The sequence below is a fragment of the Frankliniella occidentalis genome, unplaced genomic scaffold (assembly GCF_000697945.3).
Source record: "Frankliniella occidentalis isolate FOCC.00 unplaced genomic scaffold, Focc_3.1 Scaffold20, whole genome shotgun sequence".
Classification (NCBI taxonomy): domain Eukaryota; kingdom Metazoa; phylum Arthropoda; class Insecta; order Thysanoptera; family Thripidae; genus Frankliniella; species Frankliniella occidentalis.
In genome coordinates this window covers 1415961-1430462 of record NW_026267150.1, presented here as the reverse complement: position 1 = coordinate 1430462, position 14502 = coordinate 1415961, and the positions used below count along the sequence as shown (strand labels likewise).

Genomic DNA, 14502 nt, shown 5'->3' with positions numbered 1-14502 from the left:
GAACGCTTTACCTCTAAGCTTTAGAGGTAAATCACCCGTGAGACTATGCTCGGGAAACGACCCAATTTTCGTGCCCACGGGTTTTTCTGGCACTCGGAGTTCGAATCTGGTAGTACCGAAGGCACCCGGGCCACACCTTCCCTCGGCGTCACCGCCCCGTGCGGTGGTGGGTGTGTGTATTTATTATTTGTACCCCTGTGGATTTGTAAAATAAGTACAGATGCCAATTCGACAATTACAGAGGGTGCGGGGGGGGGGGGGCAAATCTCCTGGGGCATTTGTACCCTCCTGTCGACAACCAAGTACAAGTCACCCAGGTGATACGTATCACCGGGTACAAATAATTGCCTGGGTGATTTGTAGGCCTACTCCTCGTTTAGGGGGGTACAGGATGCATAGGCGATTTGTACCCCTTAGGTATAGAGGGGGGGGTTACCAGAGGCGATTTTTACCCCTGGTAGTTTTCACATCTTTAAAATACGGAAAGCACTGGTCCGCTAACAAACCAAACAAAATATATAGGACACCTCACTCCAAACTCTGTTTCTAAAAGAAGAGCTGGGCCGAAAAAGCTGTGGGGAGCATAGTGTATGCCGAGTGTATGCTCCCCGACTAGACGAAGGAGTGCTATTTGCCGAGGCATTTGTGCTCCCCTCCCCCTAGTACTGGGTGAACAAATCGCCTAACAGTAAGTGTCCTGTACCACCCCCTCTCAGTAGCTAGGGGTTACGTATCGCCCAGGCGTCCTGTATCACCCATGTACCTCGGAGTACAAACCCTGCCTTGGCGGGTTTTGCTGTTTAAACTGTCATATTGTTATACAGTAAGATTTGCACAGTACCCACCTACCGAGGGACACAAATCTCCCAGGAAATTTGTACCTGGGGGTACAGGCTGGGCGATTTGTACTTGGGTGTCGACAGGGGGGTACAAATGCCTCAGGTAATTTGTACCCCCCGTTGGCAAGCGGGGGATTAGTGCCTGCCCAATGTAAAATGTTAGCGATATCGTTTCGACATCGGTTTTCAAGTCGTTACCGATACCAAAATGGACCTGAAATCGACGGTTTTGGACGGTCGGCATCGAAACGACATCGTCTTGTCGAAAAGCTGTGGATTTCTGACCCACTTTTGTGGCGCTAACAATGTGAATACGGCGAAATTCACCGTAAGTTACAGTGACCCCGCAGCACAGTAGCTTACGGTGAGTTTTCATCGTAAGCTACGGTCCCGGCTGCAGGGTCACTGTAACTTACGGTCAAATTCACCGCAAGCGTTTAACAGTGTACCGATGTCAAAACGATAGCGTCGCAAACATTTCTCAATGGGTTGGGTACAAATCCACAGGAGTATACAAACACTTTACATGCACGTGCACACTGCCGTTCGTGGTGTACTGCTCGCGCGGTAGTCGGTGCGAGGGAGAGACTCTCCTCCACGGTGGTGTACTCGCTATGAACAGACAACCTCCTCATTGTTGTGATAGCTGCACGTTTACCCTCCAACGTGGGTAACGCGGGTACTCGCAGGTCAAGCCTAGGGAAGGAAGTTTTCGAATACCGTACTCCACGCGGAAGTGGTGAAACGAATAAAAGGGGAGATGGTCACGCCGTTTCACATTTGTCAGGCACATGTGTGACCGGCCGGTCACATGTGGCACATGTTCGGACACGCCTGACAGAGAAGCACAACGTGGCGTTGACGGATTTTTGACATAATTCCTCCTTTGCGAGCACTCGCGTGGCGGCGTTCGGGGTAAAAGAGGGGCACACACCCACCACCGCGGGTGTTTGCGATGCGGCCACGGGAGGTGGAATAAAATGCGGAAAATAAAAAAAAAAAATGTGGAAAAAAATGCGCGCGGAAAGCCGAGGGAAGAAAGAGACATTTCCCTCCGCAACGAAACGACATTTGTCGGCTAGGCCTCGGACAACTTCTTGTCCTCATGCCAAAGCGTTGCACGAAGCGATAGCGGAGTGCAACGCTTCACTGATAAGTATAGTGCTTATTCCCTGTATTGACTTAGGTTTGTTAGCAAAGGTTTGCTTCGTTTTATTTTTTTAAACCGCAGTGGTAATATATTACACTTTTCTTTATAAAACATCTATAGGACACCAGTCTTACTCAGAAAAACAAGGACCCATGCCAAATCTTTGCGCGGAGCGATAGCGGAGTGCAACGCTGCATTGACAGTACCATTACTGATTTTCTGTACTAAATTAGGTTTGTTAGTTTGAGTTTGCTTCCTCCTATTTAAAAGCAATGCGGAGTACAGCAGCTCTGTATTGCCTGTATCGTTACTGAGCGGAACCCGCACCACAAGTCACCCGGCTCGCTGCGGCCTCAACACTGTGGAGGTAGGCAACCCGTCACGCTGCCCGCTAGCGAAAATTTCCCTTTTCTCCCGCACAATCCCCTCTTTTCCCTCCGATGCCCGCTAGCGACAATCCTGACCCTTCTACCTGGGGCCCTTGCCCGCTAGCGACATACGCCCGCGGCCACGCCGGAGGAAGGAGTGGACACCCTCGGGAGTTCCCCGATGGCGTTCTCACTCTGCAAATCTAAGTGTTGAACAAGTCGACGGTTTTAACTGCAAAACTAAAGAGTTCTACACTTCCAACTGCAATTTTCTAACCGTTAACGAAAATTTTATTTCCGAGGGTGCCATCTTCTTCGTCTTTAAAGTCTCTTTAAAACGAGCCTACATGTGATAGGGTTGCAACTTATATTGAAACAGGTATGCGATAAGAAACGAATTTAAGGAAATTTATGGAAAGTAATCAAACATGTTTCAATATAAATCGCAACCCTGTCACATGTAGGCTCGTTTTAAAGTGAATTTAAAGACGAAGAAGATGGCTCCCTCGGAAACAAAATTTTCGTTAACGGTTAGAAAATTGCAGTTTGAAGTGTAGAACTCTTTAGTTTTGCAGTTAAAACCGTCGACTTGTTCAACACTTAGATTTGCAGAGAGGGGCCCGGGTGGTCCCGGTACTACCAGGTTCGAACACCAAAGTGCCCCAAAAAAACTCAAAGGAAAATTGAGTCTTTCCGCGCATAGTCACACGGGTGATTTACCTCTTAAGTTTAGAGGTAAATTGCTCTTTAACTTAGAGGTAAAACCGTTAGAGGCAAAATGTCGTCTTTTTTCATAGAGGTAAATGCGTTAGAGGTATATTACCACTAAAAATTTTAGAGGTAAAATGCGCGCGGCTCTTAGAGGTATATTCCCTGCCGGTTGCACAAGCGAAATTTACCTCTAAAACTTAGAGGTAATTCTCCTAGAGGTAAATGCACGACATTCGCATTAGAGGTAAATTCCGTGCAAACGCAATACACCTCTAAACACAATTAGAGGTAGTTTTCTTAGAGGTACCGGGCCGCCCCCCGACAGGCCTCTAATTTGAACGAGACAAGTTCTGAAAAGGTTGGGGGGAGGGTTATATATGTAGTCTGTATATGAGTTGCCTGCCTTTCTCGCAGATACGTACATGCAAAAGTGGCCCAGCAATTTTGTTTGTAGTGATTTAAAGTATATAAAGGACAGGCCAATCCGAATCTTCCTGTTTAGCCGCTTAGCTGATATTATGGTATAAACCTAAACACAAACAGCTGTGGAGCTAATTTCTACTTCTCTTTGGCACGATTAAGAACGAAATATTTTGCTCTGGTGTAAAATTGGCTCGCTGAAGTAGATTGGAAGGGATCTGATAACTTCCCCGTGCAGGTGACGCCGTTGGTGGTCTATCTTGGTCTATCTATCTTATCTGAGTTTCCGTGAGTCGTTTCATTTTTTAAGCTTTTCCTCTCCGCTCAAACACGCACTAAAACACCCTTCACAACACTTAAGTTCTTTTTCGCAACGCCGTACTGTATCCGGTTCTAGGAATGACGCCATATGCAAAACATGTCGCCTTACGCGGAGAATCGGCAGCATTGTTCTCTTTTTTTTTGCAACGCCATTCCTTTTTCTTTTTCTTTTTTTTTTATTAAAACATAAAAAGCTGGACGCTGAAGCGCTGACATGCGCCTGGCGGCGGTGACACCCGACACTCCGGGCTGACTGTGGGAAGCGGCGGCCCTCCTCTGCTGCGACTCATTCAAGGCAAGAGAGCGAGCGAGTGAATCACTCTCTGCACTACAAAGACAATGCGCGGGGCTCATCCTGGGCGTAGGGAAAGAAAAAGGCCGTGAAAAACTAACTCGCTGCTGCAGTGAACATCCGCGCACATCAAAGTGTTGGCAGCGGTTGTCGTGCAGGCGGTGGCGGTCCTGCAGCCCGGGCCCGCTGACACCGGCCCGGCGGCCTCGGCGGCCTCGAATGGCGCACGAGCCCCACGTCGGAATGCGAAGCGCCGCCGCCGCGTCCCGGCCGTCCAGGGCCCGCAGCGCTGCCAATGTTATTTATTATGATCCGACCGGATAAATGACAATAAATAAATCCGAGGCGAGGCCCCCGCGCGCCTGCCTCGCCCCAGACGGACACCTCGGCTGCGCGCGCGCCAAGTGGAACGAGTTCAACAGATCCCCGTTGCGTCGTTTGGCGGCGCGTCAGGCGTCAGCCCTGGCCGCGCGCCGACACCAACAGCAACAGCTGAACGCGCCCCGGGCCGCCGTCGACCAGCGCGCTGGTCGCGTCCCCGGAGTGCGTCGGTCACTAAGACACGTGAGTGTCGGCGCGGTCCTCACCGCCTGGAATGTGCCCGTCCTCGCAGCGGTGCGGCGCGCCCTCCCTGCCCCGCGCCCCGGCTCGACCTGCCCCCCCGATTGCCGAAGCCGATTGTGTTGATTTGGCGGCTCCGACGTGCCTGACGCACGCGCGCGTCCCTGCCCCCACCGCCACTTCGGGTCGGGCCTTGGACCAAGGCGAGGCGGGCCGCCAAGTGTCTGCCTCTGGATCTTGTCCTCTCGCTTGGCCCTGGCGGCCCCGCAGCAGGTGCATGCACCCCGGCTGGTGAGATGAGGACGATGCGATGCATGGGAGCCTCCCCTGCAACTTTGAGGCACCGCCGTTGTGTAATAACGCCTTTGGGGCGTGGGTCGGCTGCCGGCTGCCGTGGGCTGCGCTGCGGCCGGGCGGCGCGGAGCGCCCGGCGTGTAGGCAACCCAACGCGCGGCGGCGCTGCGCTGTGCTGCGGGCGTGCCTATGCGCGCGCGCTGCCCGGCCGCGCCCCTCCTGCAGGGACCCTAGGTTGCGTCCGGCGTCACTGCCGCCTGCGGGGGTAGCAGGCATCGCCAGCAACATTTACCTGCGCTGGACACGTGTTATTTTCACACCGAATCACGGGGTGCCAGCGGCGCCCCCTCCCCGCCCCTCTACGGCAGTGTACTCACCGTGCTTGTGTGTGTTGCAGATGACTCGGCGACGCTGTGCTCGTGGCCGGGCGTAGCGCTGCGTCGCGGCGCCTAGAGGAGACGCCGGCAGGAGCAGCGGCGGCAGCAGCAGTGGCAGCCATGACGCCGGCCGCGCCGCCGCGCCGCCCCCTCCACCGCTGAGCCGCGCGCTCCTATCGGCACCGCGCGACGCCGAGGCGGGACGCGCCCCGGCCGACGGCTACCTGGCTCAGTGCGCCCCTCACCTCCCCGTGGTGCGGGACCGGCCGGCGACATGGAGACGGACGTGGGCCAGGACTTCCAGGACTTCTGGGCCGAGTACAAGATCCTGCAAGACAAGGGCCACGACGAGGATGACTACGGCAACGGCAGCGATGGTGAGTACAGCTGGTCCAGGGGGAAGGGGGAGCCACAGAGCGACGCAGGGCGACTCGTGATCAGGCAGCAACAACGGCGCACCGCGGTGTGCGACGGTGAGAGGGGCGAGGCCGACGGTGAAGTGCAGTACGAGACCTGCCGACTGATTTCGAAGAACGCTCCCCCATACCTTCCGTATAGCTCCGTCCTTGTCGCACTCATAAGGTAGCCCCCCTTGAGCGCTCTTCGGAATCAGTCTGCTGCGACCCGCAGGCGCGAGCGCCTCCCCGACGTAAAGTCCTGGCGGGTCCGAGATGCAGATGCAGGATTTGACCCCGGGCGCGGCGCGTGCGGCCGTGCGGAGCACGCCGTCACACGCGCCGTCACGTCACCGGCCCATTACTCACACGCTCTTCGTCACACGGCGAGCCGCGCGGCGCTGATAAGCGGGCGGGGCCGGGCCTTTGTTTACGGCCGCGAGTGTCACTGCGGGGAGGCGCGCCGTGTCGGCTCGGGTGATTGATCGAGTGCGGCGATGATAGCGCGCCGCCGGCCACCTTGCTGGGCGCTGTCCTCGTCCTCGTCGTCACGCCAGGGCCTCGGCCAGGGTGCGACTGCGGCAGGGAACACACACACACACACACACACACACACACACACACACACACACACACACACACACAGCGCGTGCACCGGGTGGTGGGAGACGGGGAGGAAGGGGCAAAAGCGGACAGAGATCGCGGACGCCGCGCGCTGCCGATTCCGTTTCCTGGCGTCGATTTATTTCGGGCTCCTCTCCTCTCCGTCCTCTGTGCAGCGAACCGCCGGAGTAGGGGAGAGGGAGGGGGAGGGGCGGGCGGACGGGCGCCGAGGAGTGCACGCTGCGCCCGCCGCGGGCCGCGGGTCGCGGGGACGGGGCTGCTCCGCGCGCCCCGCGCCTTCTTCCCGCGCTGCTACAAGCAGCTCGGGTCCACGCACGGCGTGCGCTCCCGGCCGCGGGCCTCAACGCGCCGCGTAGGGTCCCCGGTGCAGCGGTGTGACTCAGGGGCCGCGGGGAAGTCCTTTGACAGTCCGGCCCGGCGCGAGTATAGTGTCCCGCCGATGTGGTGGCCGAGGCGTATATATGGCAGGCATACGGCACGACGGCGCGCAAATCGAGTATCGCTCCTTGCAGCCGCCGAGGCCAGCGCCAGCGCCTCCACCCACGCCCTGCTCCTGTGCTTGTCTGGTCCTCTGGTCCAGGCCCCGCTCCCGCTCCCCCTTCCGCATCCCACACTCGGGTGGTGCGCGGACGCGACGCATCGGCCCCGGTCCGGTCTCCGGGGCTCCCGCCGCACTCCCGCCCTGCCCCGTCCCCCCGCGACTGCTGACCGCAAGCCGCGGCCGCCGATCCGATCGCCCCGCCCCTCACTGGCGCCCGCCACCCGTCCGGGCCGGATACAGCCCGGGACGTCACCGAGAGGCCTGCGCGGGGGTCATTGCCGCCCACCTGCGTGCGGCCCGAGCTGCGCCCCCCTCGCGCGGACTCGCGGTCACCACCCCCCGCCTGAACCCAAGGAAGCTGCACCCGGGTGGTCCGAAGCGGCTCATTTCAATGAAGTCAACGTGTCTCGTACTGAGACAAGATCGAGAGTGTCGCATCGATATCGAAATACTATCGTGATATCGACGTCGGACAGGTCGAACACTCCTGCCTCTGACAGGGCGGGGCAAGGAGTTTGTGGCATGCGGCACTTCGCGGTTATCAAAGGGGTTATTAAAGAGAAAATGCCTTCACTTCCCAACCCTCGACCAGGCCCCCTCCCAGATGAACAGTCGAGCGGACGCAGCGCAACAGGACCCTCCCGGGACGGCATAAACAGGAAAGAGGCAGGGGGAGGGAGGGAGGGGGAGGGGTTCCGGCGTGCGATTTCCGATCGAATCGCGACACCGCGGTGGGGCTGAGAGAGGCAGGCGGCGGGGAAGAACACGGCCGCTTTGTGGCCCACCTCGCACGCCCCGCCTCGCCCTGCCCACCACGCCACGCCACGCCACGCCACGGAGTGGTCGACGAGCCGCAGCCGCAGCCGGGCCGGGCACCCGACCGAGCCGCCAGTGTCCCGGCAACCCCCAGCATGAACGGAGCAGACGGAACGAATAGCTACACTCGGGCGTTGTAGAATGTGTGTGTGACAGTGTGTGTTTGTGTGTGTGTGAGAGAGGGACAGTGAGTGAGTGTGTTAAAGAGTGTGTGAGACACAACCCGCGGGTGTGTTGGTGGTGAGACCGCTGACCACCGTCATGGGGATGTTGATGCGGAAGCGCGTGGTGATCAGCGCGGCCGTGAAGCGGCTGCTGAAGCGGGCCGTGCTGCGCGCGCGCCGGCACCTGCAACCCTCCGCCGACGGCTCCGGCGACACCGGCGGCGTCGACAAGTTCACCCCCGTCAACACTGGTAGGTAGGCAGCCCAGACGCGTTGCGACCGTCCTGCAACGTTATTATAACATCGGGAAGGCCAAAAAAAAAAATTTAAAAAATGTTTCTAGTGCGTTACCGTCAACCAGATGAGAAGTTCAAGTTGTCACTCGGAGTGCAAATCGCCCACCAGCCCACGTACCCGTCGTTATCAGAGACGTTCTTGCAGATACCGACGTGTTGATCAGCTGCTGCGATGTATATTACATTGTCAATTAATTTGGGTTAATTGCCTGTCTTTTACGACTAATCTTGGAAAACTGTCCCGACTTCTGAGAGACTACTGCTTCACGATGTATTTTGTGGAAAAAGGCATTTTAATGGAAAATATTCCGTGCCGTGCCCCAGCGCCACTACCGCCGCCAGGGCTGGGTGTCTTCGGCCTCATTAGAGCCAACTGTGGTCCCCCTGCCCCCCTGTTTGTTCGTTACCGCTCTCGTTAAAGGGAGTCTGAACGGAGACCGTCTAAAAGTAACGCCCCCCCCCCTCTTCCCGTCCCCCTTGCGCCGTACTTCCGCCGCTCTGTCATTGTGACCGCCTTCCTGTTGTCGGCCCCGCGGGGTCCTGCAGCTTCTGCAGCTTGTCCTGCAGCCTGCAGCGCCTCAAGGCAGCGCCGCCCTGCGGCCCTGCAGGGAGCCCCATCTATTTCGGCCCGGTGTGGGCCAGGGCCTTGGGGCCAGGGCTGGCCCCTCCTGAACCGCAGGCGATTTGTTTTGGGTAAATGAAAGTCCATTTGTCTGGGAATGGGAGAGATTACTGGAGGCGAAGGGAAGGGAACCAGTCGTAACCCTGAAGTCCTCCTGCCTGCTACCTGCAAGCTGCTCGAGGAGAGTGAGACTCCTCCAGCCCGGACAGGTCAGTCCGGGTTATGAAGTATGGGGAAAGAAATATTAAATGTGTCACGATCAAACACTTGCCGAAAATACGTCCATAAAAGCGGTTTAATAGTTCATCATAACTTATTTTTATTTTATCGTTCGTTCGGTATCAGGATAAAATATTCAAACGAAACTATTCAAGGTTTGATCGCTGAAATAGTTATCTTTTATAGCGCCTCCTTCCCTCCAGGAGCTCGTCCGCGACTGGCGGACGCAAGTTTAGCGGAGAGCGCGGGCGGGGGGGGGGGGGGGAGCCTCTAGGCCGCGCTGACAAACGAGCTCGACGCAGCGCACGGGAGGCAAGCTTCCAAATCCGGTAAATATATATCGGCGGGGAGGGTCGGGGAGGGGAAGGGGGAGGTTGTCGGCCGGACGTGCGTGCGACTGGAGCCTCCGCCGCCGCGGCCACCCGTTTTTACTTCTTTTTCTCCTCCTCCTTGCCGCCGCTGGTTCCGCGCGGCGCCGAGCTCTACCGGCCGCAGCAGCCCGCCCTTGATCTATCTCACCTCGCTCTTCCTCCCCGCGCCAGCCCGCGGCAGCCAGGCCGCCGCCGGGGTCTTCAGCCTCGCGGTCGGCGAATGAAAAAGGCTGACAGAAATCCAACACCGGGGCGGGATTTGCGCCGGCTCAGCCGAACTTCGCGTGGGGTGCGGTGGGGTGGGCGGGGACCTCACGCCACTTGAGCCCTACACTGACTATATAGGACTCTAATAACGTCACTTCGCCGCCTGGCTCGGCTAGGCAGCTAGGCCCGCCTCTGTCCCCAAATGCACGTCGAGCGCGTGCCCGCGGCCACGCCGACAAGGGCGCCGCCGTCTCGCCGCTCGCGTCTGTGGCCGCGCTGGCCGCGCCCCGTGACGGCCCCGCTGCGCACCCGCCTCGGTGGCACCGGGCCGTCCAGCTGATGTCGCAGCCCCAGTTTTAATAAATGCAAGCTCAGTGCGGCTCGCCCACCCGGGGCTCGATATGCGATGCGACACAACGCGGCTTGAGCGCCCCGCCCCGCCTGCCCCGCCACCCCGCACCCGCACCACACCGACAGGCGGCACCGCGCCGTCAGCTTGCGACGCGAACTGTTTTTATTCATTCATTTACACGTTTCTCGGGTCACTCATTCATTCGCCATGCAGGTACCTTGCCTAGCGGCTGTCGCCTTTTGCGTTCTCTCTCTGTTGTGACGTGGTGCTGGCGGCGCCTCCGTCACAGTGACGGCAGCAGGATCATCTTGAGCCCTGCCACTCTTGCCCTCCGAGTCACCAAGCTCAGCAAGCCCGTTGGCTCCACCTCGTCGCTGGCGGCTCCGTTTCCGCCCCCCTGCGCGTTCGCACTCTCCATGGGCAGTGTCTGACGCGCGCCTCCCTTCGCTGTTGCAGACGGTGAACAGGAGGCCGAGTGGTTGGTGTCGGCGGGGCTGGAGCCGCTGACGGCGCCCTTCCGCGCGGGCCGCGAGCTGCCCGACTGCACGCTGGAGCCCGCGCTGCGCCTGCTGCCGCGCCACCAGGCCGAGGCCGTGCGCCGCCGCGTGCGCTCCCTCAACCACACCGTGCGCCAGCGCGGCCGGCGCCGCCAGCGCAAGCCCGACATCAGGGACGTGTTCCGCGACCGCGACCTCGAGGTGAGTACATGGTGTAGGATGGTCCTCCTCACTCAATAACTGTGTGTCCCCCATGGACACCTTGTGGAGGCGAGCCTCAGGCAGCCTTATCAGTTATTGCCCCCCCCCCCTCTCTGCAAGGCCTGCACTCCTCCCGCACTGCACCCAGCCAGTCTGCAGAGTCTCGTGCCCCCGGGCGGCCGGACTCTCCATGGGGCTGCCGCGGGGCGGGCGCAGGCTGGTCTACACGGTGACCCCGCGCGCGCCGCTGGTGAGGGGAGGGGTTGCGAGGTGGTAAAACACCAAGGCGTGGCTGGTTGAGCTAGAACGTGTGTGTCTTTGCGTGCGGCTGGGGAAAGCGAGAGGGGAGCTGAGCTGAGTCAGCCTGCCTGACGTATCCGTCAGATAGGCAGATTCCTGCGCTCGCCGCCGCATCCCCGCCGGGTCGTCGCTGGCACTCCTCCGTCTCACCCTGTCCTCCGCGTGCCCCACAGAACTCCAGCACGGGCACGCGCTCCCGCAGCGCCACGCCGGACTCGCTGGACTCGGAGCTGCCGCTCGAGGATGCCGCCCTGGCGTGGTCCTCGCCGCACAGCTCGCCGCAGGACCGATCGCCGCCCACGCCACACTCTGTGCACTCCGTGCACTCTGTGCCGCACTGGGCCGCGGGCACCGACCGAGGATCGTAAGTAGAAGTGCTGGTGCCCCAGATCCTACCTGTGGGAGCGCCTGGGCGGTAGGCAACCCACGCACGGCTGTGCTGCGGGTCTGCATGCCCGCCCCTGGCGCCTCGCCCCCGAGTCCCAGTCCCACCTTACACCTGCTTCTCATCGCCAGGCCCCCCACGCCACCACCCAGCTTCGTGCAGCTCTTCCACCCCGTCAACATGCGCGCGGCGCTCGGCGCCCACAAGGCGGTCCGCAGGCTGCCCAGCGCCCCCGCCGGCGACGTCCTGCCGGTGCACGAGCTGTTCCGCGGTGCCTTCCGCGGCTCCTTCTATGGCGGGGACATCGTGGCCTCCGACTGTGGTGAGTGCTTTAACTATTGACAGGATGCGTCCAGAAGTAAATTTTGTAGATCTTGTCAAATAAATCAGAACACTTGTTGAAAGCTTAGTCAAGTTACTTAGAATCAAATGTTCAAACTGTATCTTTTATGCACATTTCAGCGGAGGGGATTGAAATGATCAACTATCAGCGAATTGGATCCATGCACTTGTCCAAGCACAGGACTAGATCTCGGTTACCAGAGTGTGACAGGTCATCTGATCACACACTGAGTTCCTCAGCTCCTTGTAGCAATCATGATCTCTCACATGATATTGAAACTAATCATAAAAGTAGCTTACAGTAAGTACATGTTTAATTTAGCTAACTAAAAGAAAACCTAATCTCTAAGTAATTTGTAATTCTCTTTTACTGTAGTAATCGTCTCATACCCCATGCATCAATAACTCGAAGTCAAAGCAGCGTTTATGAAAGGGAGAGAGAGGCCCAGCAGGAATCAAGGCGTACCCGTTCTGGATCTCAAGGGCACCTAAGCTTTGAAGAAGTTTGCAGACAACGCACACTGGATTCTTCAGTAAGTTTAAGGTGGCTCTATTATTCCCAATTGAGATTTCCATCTTAAACTCGAACCATAAATTCAATTTCTTTTCCAGATTATAACGGGGCCTTCGTCTTTCACTTCTGAAAAACCAGAAAGTGGTAGAACCTGGATGGAATTCCTCAGTGAAGCAGATCATCAGAAGCTTCATCCACTCTTACTATTAGAAGTTACAGCTCTTTTTGATAGCTGTGGGCTATCTTTCAGAAAAAGAAAGCCAAGCAAGAGAAAGCGCAAAGAAGGTATGAAATTTCCCAAATTTTTGATTACATTTTAGAGAGTCTCTTAAAAGCTTTAGACCATCCCCACTAATGTGATTTTCTTTTGCAGAAGGAAATATTTTCGGTGTTTCCATTACCACGTTACTGGAGAGAGATAGACAGCAGTGCTCAGAGAATTCAAAAGTGCCCCTCTTTGTGCAAAAGGTATGCTAGCAGATATAAAATATTGCAGTAATTGTGCAAAAAATATTTGCTCCGAAACTATGAATATTTCATATTTTTCCTTTCTTTTCCCTAAGCTTGTCCACCAACTGGAGAAACGAGGGTTGCAAGAAGAGGGTGTTTTGAGAGTTGCTGCACATCGCCTAAAAGTTGAAACATTAACAACTCACTTGGAAGAAAGTTTCTACTCTCGACCAGACCAAGTAGAGAAAGTTTTAGAATCAGCAAGTGTTCATGAGTTAGCTGCTCTTCTGAAAAAGTGGTTGAGAGACTTGCCACAACCATTGTTGACTCCAGAATTAGTTGCTCTATTTTATCGTACACATGAACTACCTGTGCAGCTGAGAGCCAGAGCACTTAATTTACTAGTTTTGCTTCTTCCTGTTGAAAACCGTGCTACTCTCAGAGTTTTAGTTGACTTTTTAAATCGAGTTGTAGAGAATCAGGAATATAACAAGATGTCCTTGCACAATGTAGCCATGATAGCAGCTCCATCCCTATTTCCTCCAAGGTAAGCTTTTGTAATATCTCATGGTTTAAGTATTTAATTTTATGGGATCATTTACCCATTAAAATTATGTGTTGTATTTGAGTAGGTATGTGGAATCAGCAGCTGCAAGTCATGGCAACGACAAAGCCTCCCTTAGTTCACAAGTGAGCTTAGCTGCTATTTGCTGCCAAGTCAGTGAGAGTCTCCTTCAAGCCGGAGAGGGCCTGTGGGTTGTGCCACCAGCTCTTGTGGGACAGGTGCGAAGGTCTAACGAACTAGACCGCCAGCGTCGCCAGGCCAAAGAAAGCAAGCCAGTAAGTTCGACATGGTCTTTTTATCATAAGTGTAGTAACTGTGGATTCTAAATCATAACACATTTCACAGATGAAACGGCTCTTAGGACGTAAGAATGCATCAAATACTCTCTCCAAGGATCAAAGTCAAAGCAGTCTAGCAACAACTGGTTTGGATGCAAGTGGTGCTCTTAGAGTAAATGCCCCCCAGTTTGGTCTCACTGATTTCCCGGTAGCAGTAAGTGAGAGAACCACAGCTGGTTCAATTGTGCTAAGGTATATATATTTTCTCTTTGGTCTATAAGAAATGAGGTATATCGAGAATCAAATTTTGATATAATGTCTTTGTTTTTTGTTTAGCTTGGTTGAAGAAGTTTCAAGGGATCCTGATGCTGCATTAAGTCGACCATCAGCTGCAAATCGATATGATAGAAATCAACGTCGACCAAATAGCATATTTGGTCAGATTAGTCCCGTGCCTGGGTATGGTCACAGAGGCAATGGAGTTTTGCAGCTAGCTCACAATGCCAATCTCAGTTGTCTCCTCGCCACTGCCGATTCAGAGCTTGCCCTAAAAACCCACTTCCTATATGAAGTTGGTGGTAATATTGGTAAGTTGGCAGTTGTCTTTCTTTCAAAATTTTTTTTAATTTCAACTAAATTCAAGCGTTTGAAAGACTTGTTCATAAAATCTTGGTTTTGTACATTTTCAGGTGAACGGCAACTGGAACAGACAGCATTAATTACCACAGTACTACACGAGAATCCTAATGCGTCCTGGGCTCTTAGGTGTCATCACAGGAATGGCAATAACCCTTTGTTGGAGACCACACAGTCTAGTTGATGAAAATTTAGGAACTGCTAGAAGACCCATTTCCTGGGGTCTGTTTTGTGATCCGTGCCTTCAATTTAGGAATTAAATTTTGACAAACTTAGGATTTAGTATCATGTAAAAATTTCTACACTGTTGTTAAAGCAAAGCTTTTTTACAATGTAGATTTTCATTTTAATCAATTCACCTGAAAAAACATTTGTGCATAGTTCATATGTTTTT

The 14502-nt window shown here is 55.5% G+C and overlaps 1 protein-coding gene across 1 annotated transcript in view; it reads left to right on the top strand.

Annotated features, from left to right (window-relative positions):
* Positions 1-14502, top strand: part of LOC113202296 (rho GTPase-activating protein conundrum) — a gene marked incomplete in the record, with an annotated part of 47973 nt that overhangs the window by 32377 nt on the left and 1094 nt on the right. Inside the window, 13 exon segments of the mRNA XM_052264554.1 lie at positions 5354-5710; positions 10397-10638; positions 11112-11302; positions 11455-11645; positions 11786-11966; positions 12042-12198; positions 12278-12464; positions 12553-12647; positions 12743-13176; positions 13262-13469; positions 13540-13724; positions 13809-14059; positions 14162-14502. Coding sequence (XP_052120514.1) covers positions 5608-5710; positions 10397-10638; positions 11112-11302; positions 11455-11645; positions 11786-11966; positions 12042-12198; positions 12278-12464; positions 12553-12647; positions 12743-13176; positions 13262-13469; positions 13540-13724; positions 13809-14059; positions 14162-14292 — 2556 coding nt within the window.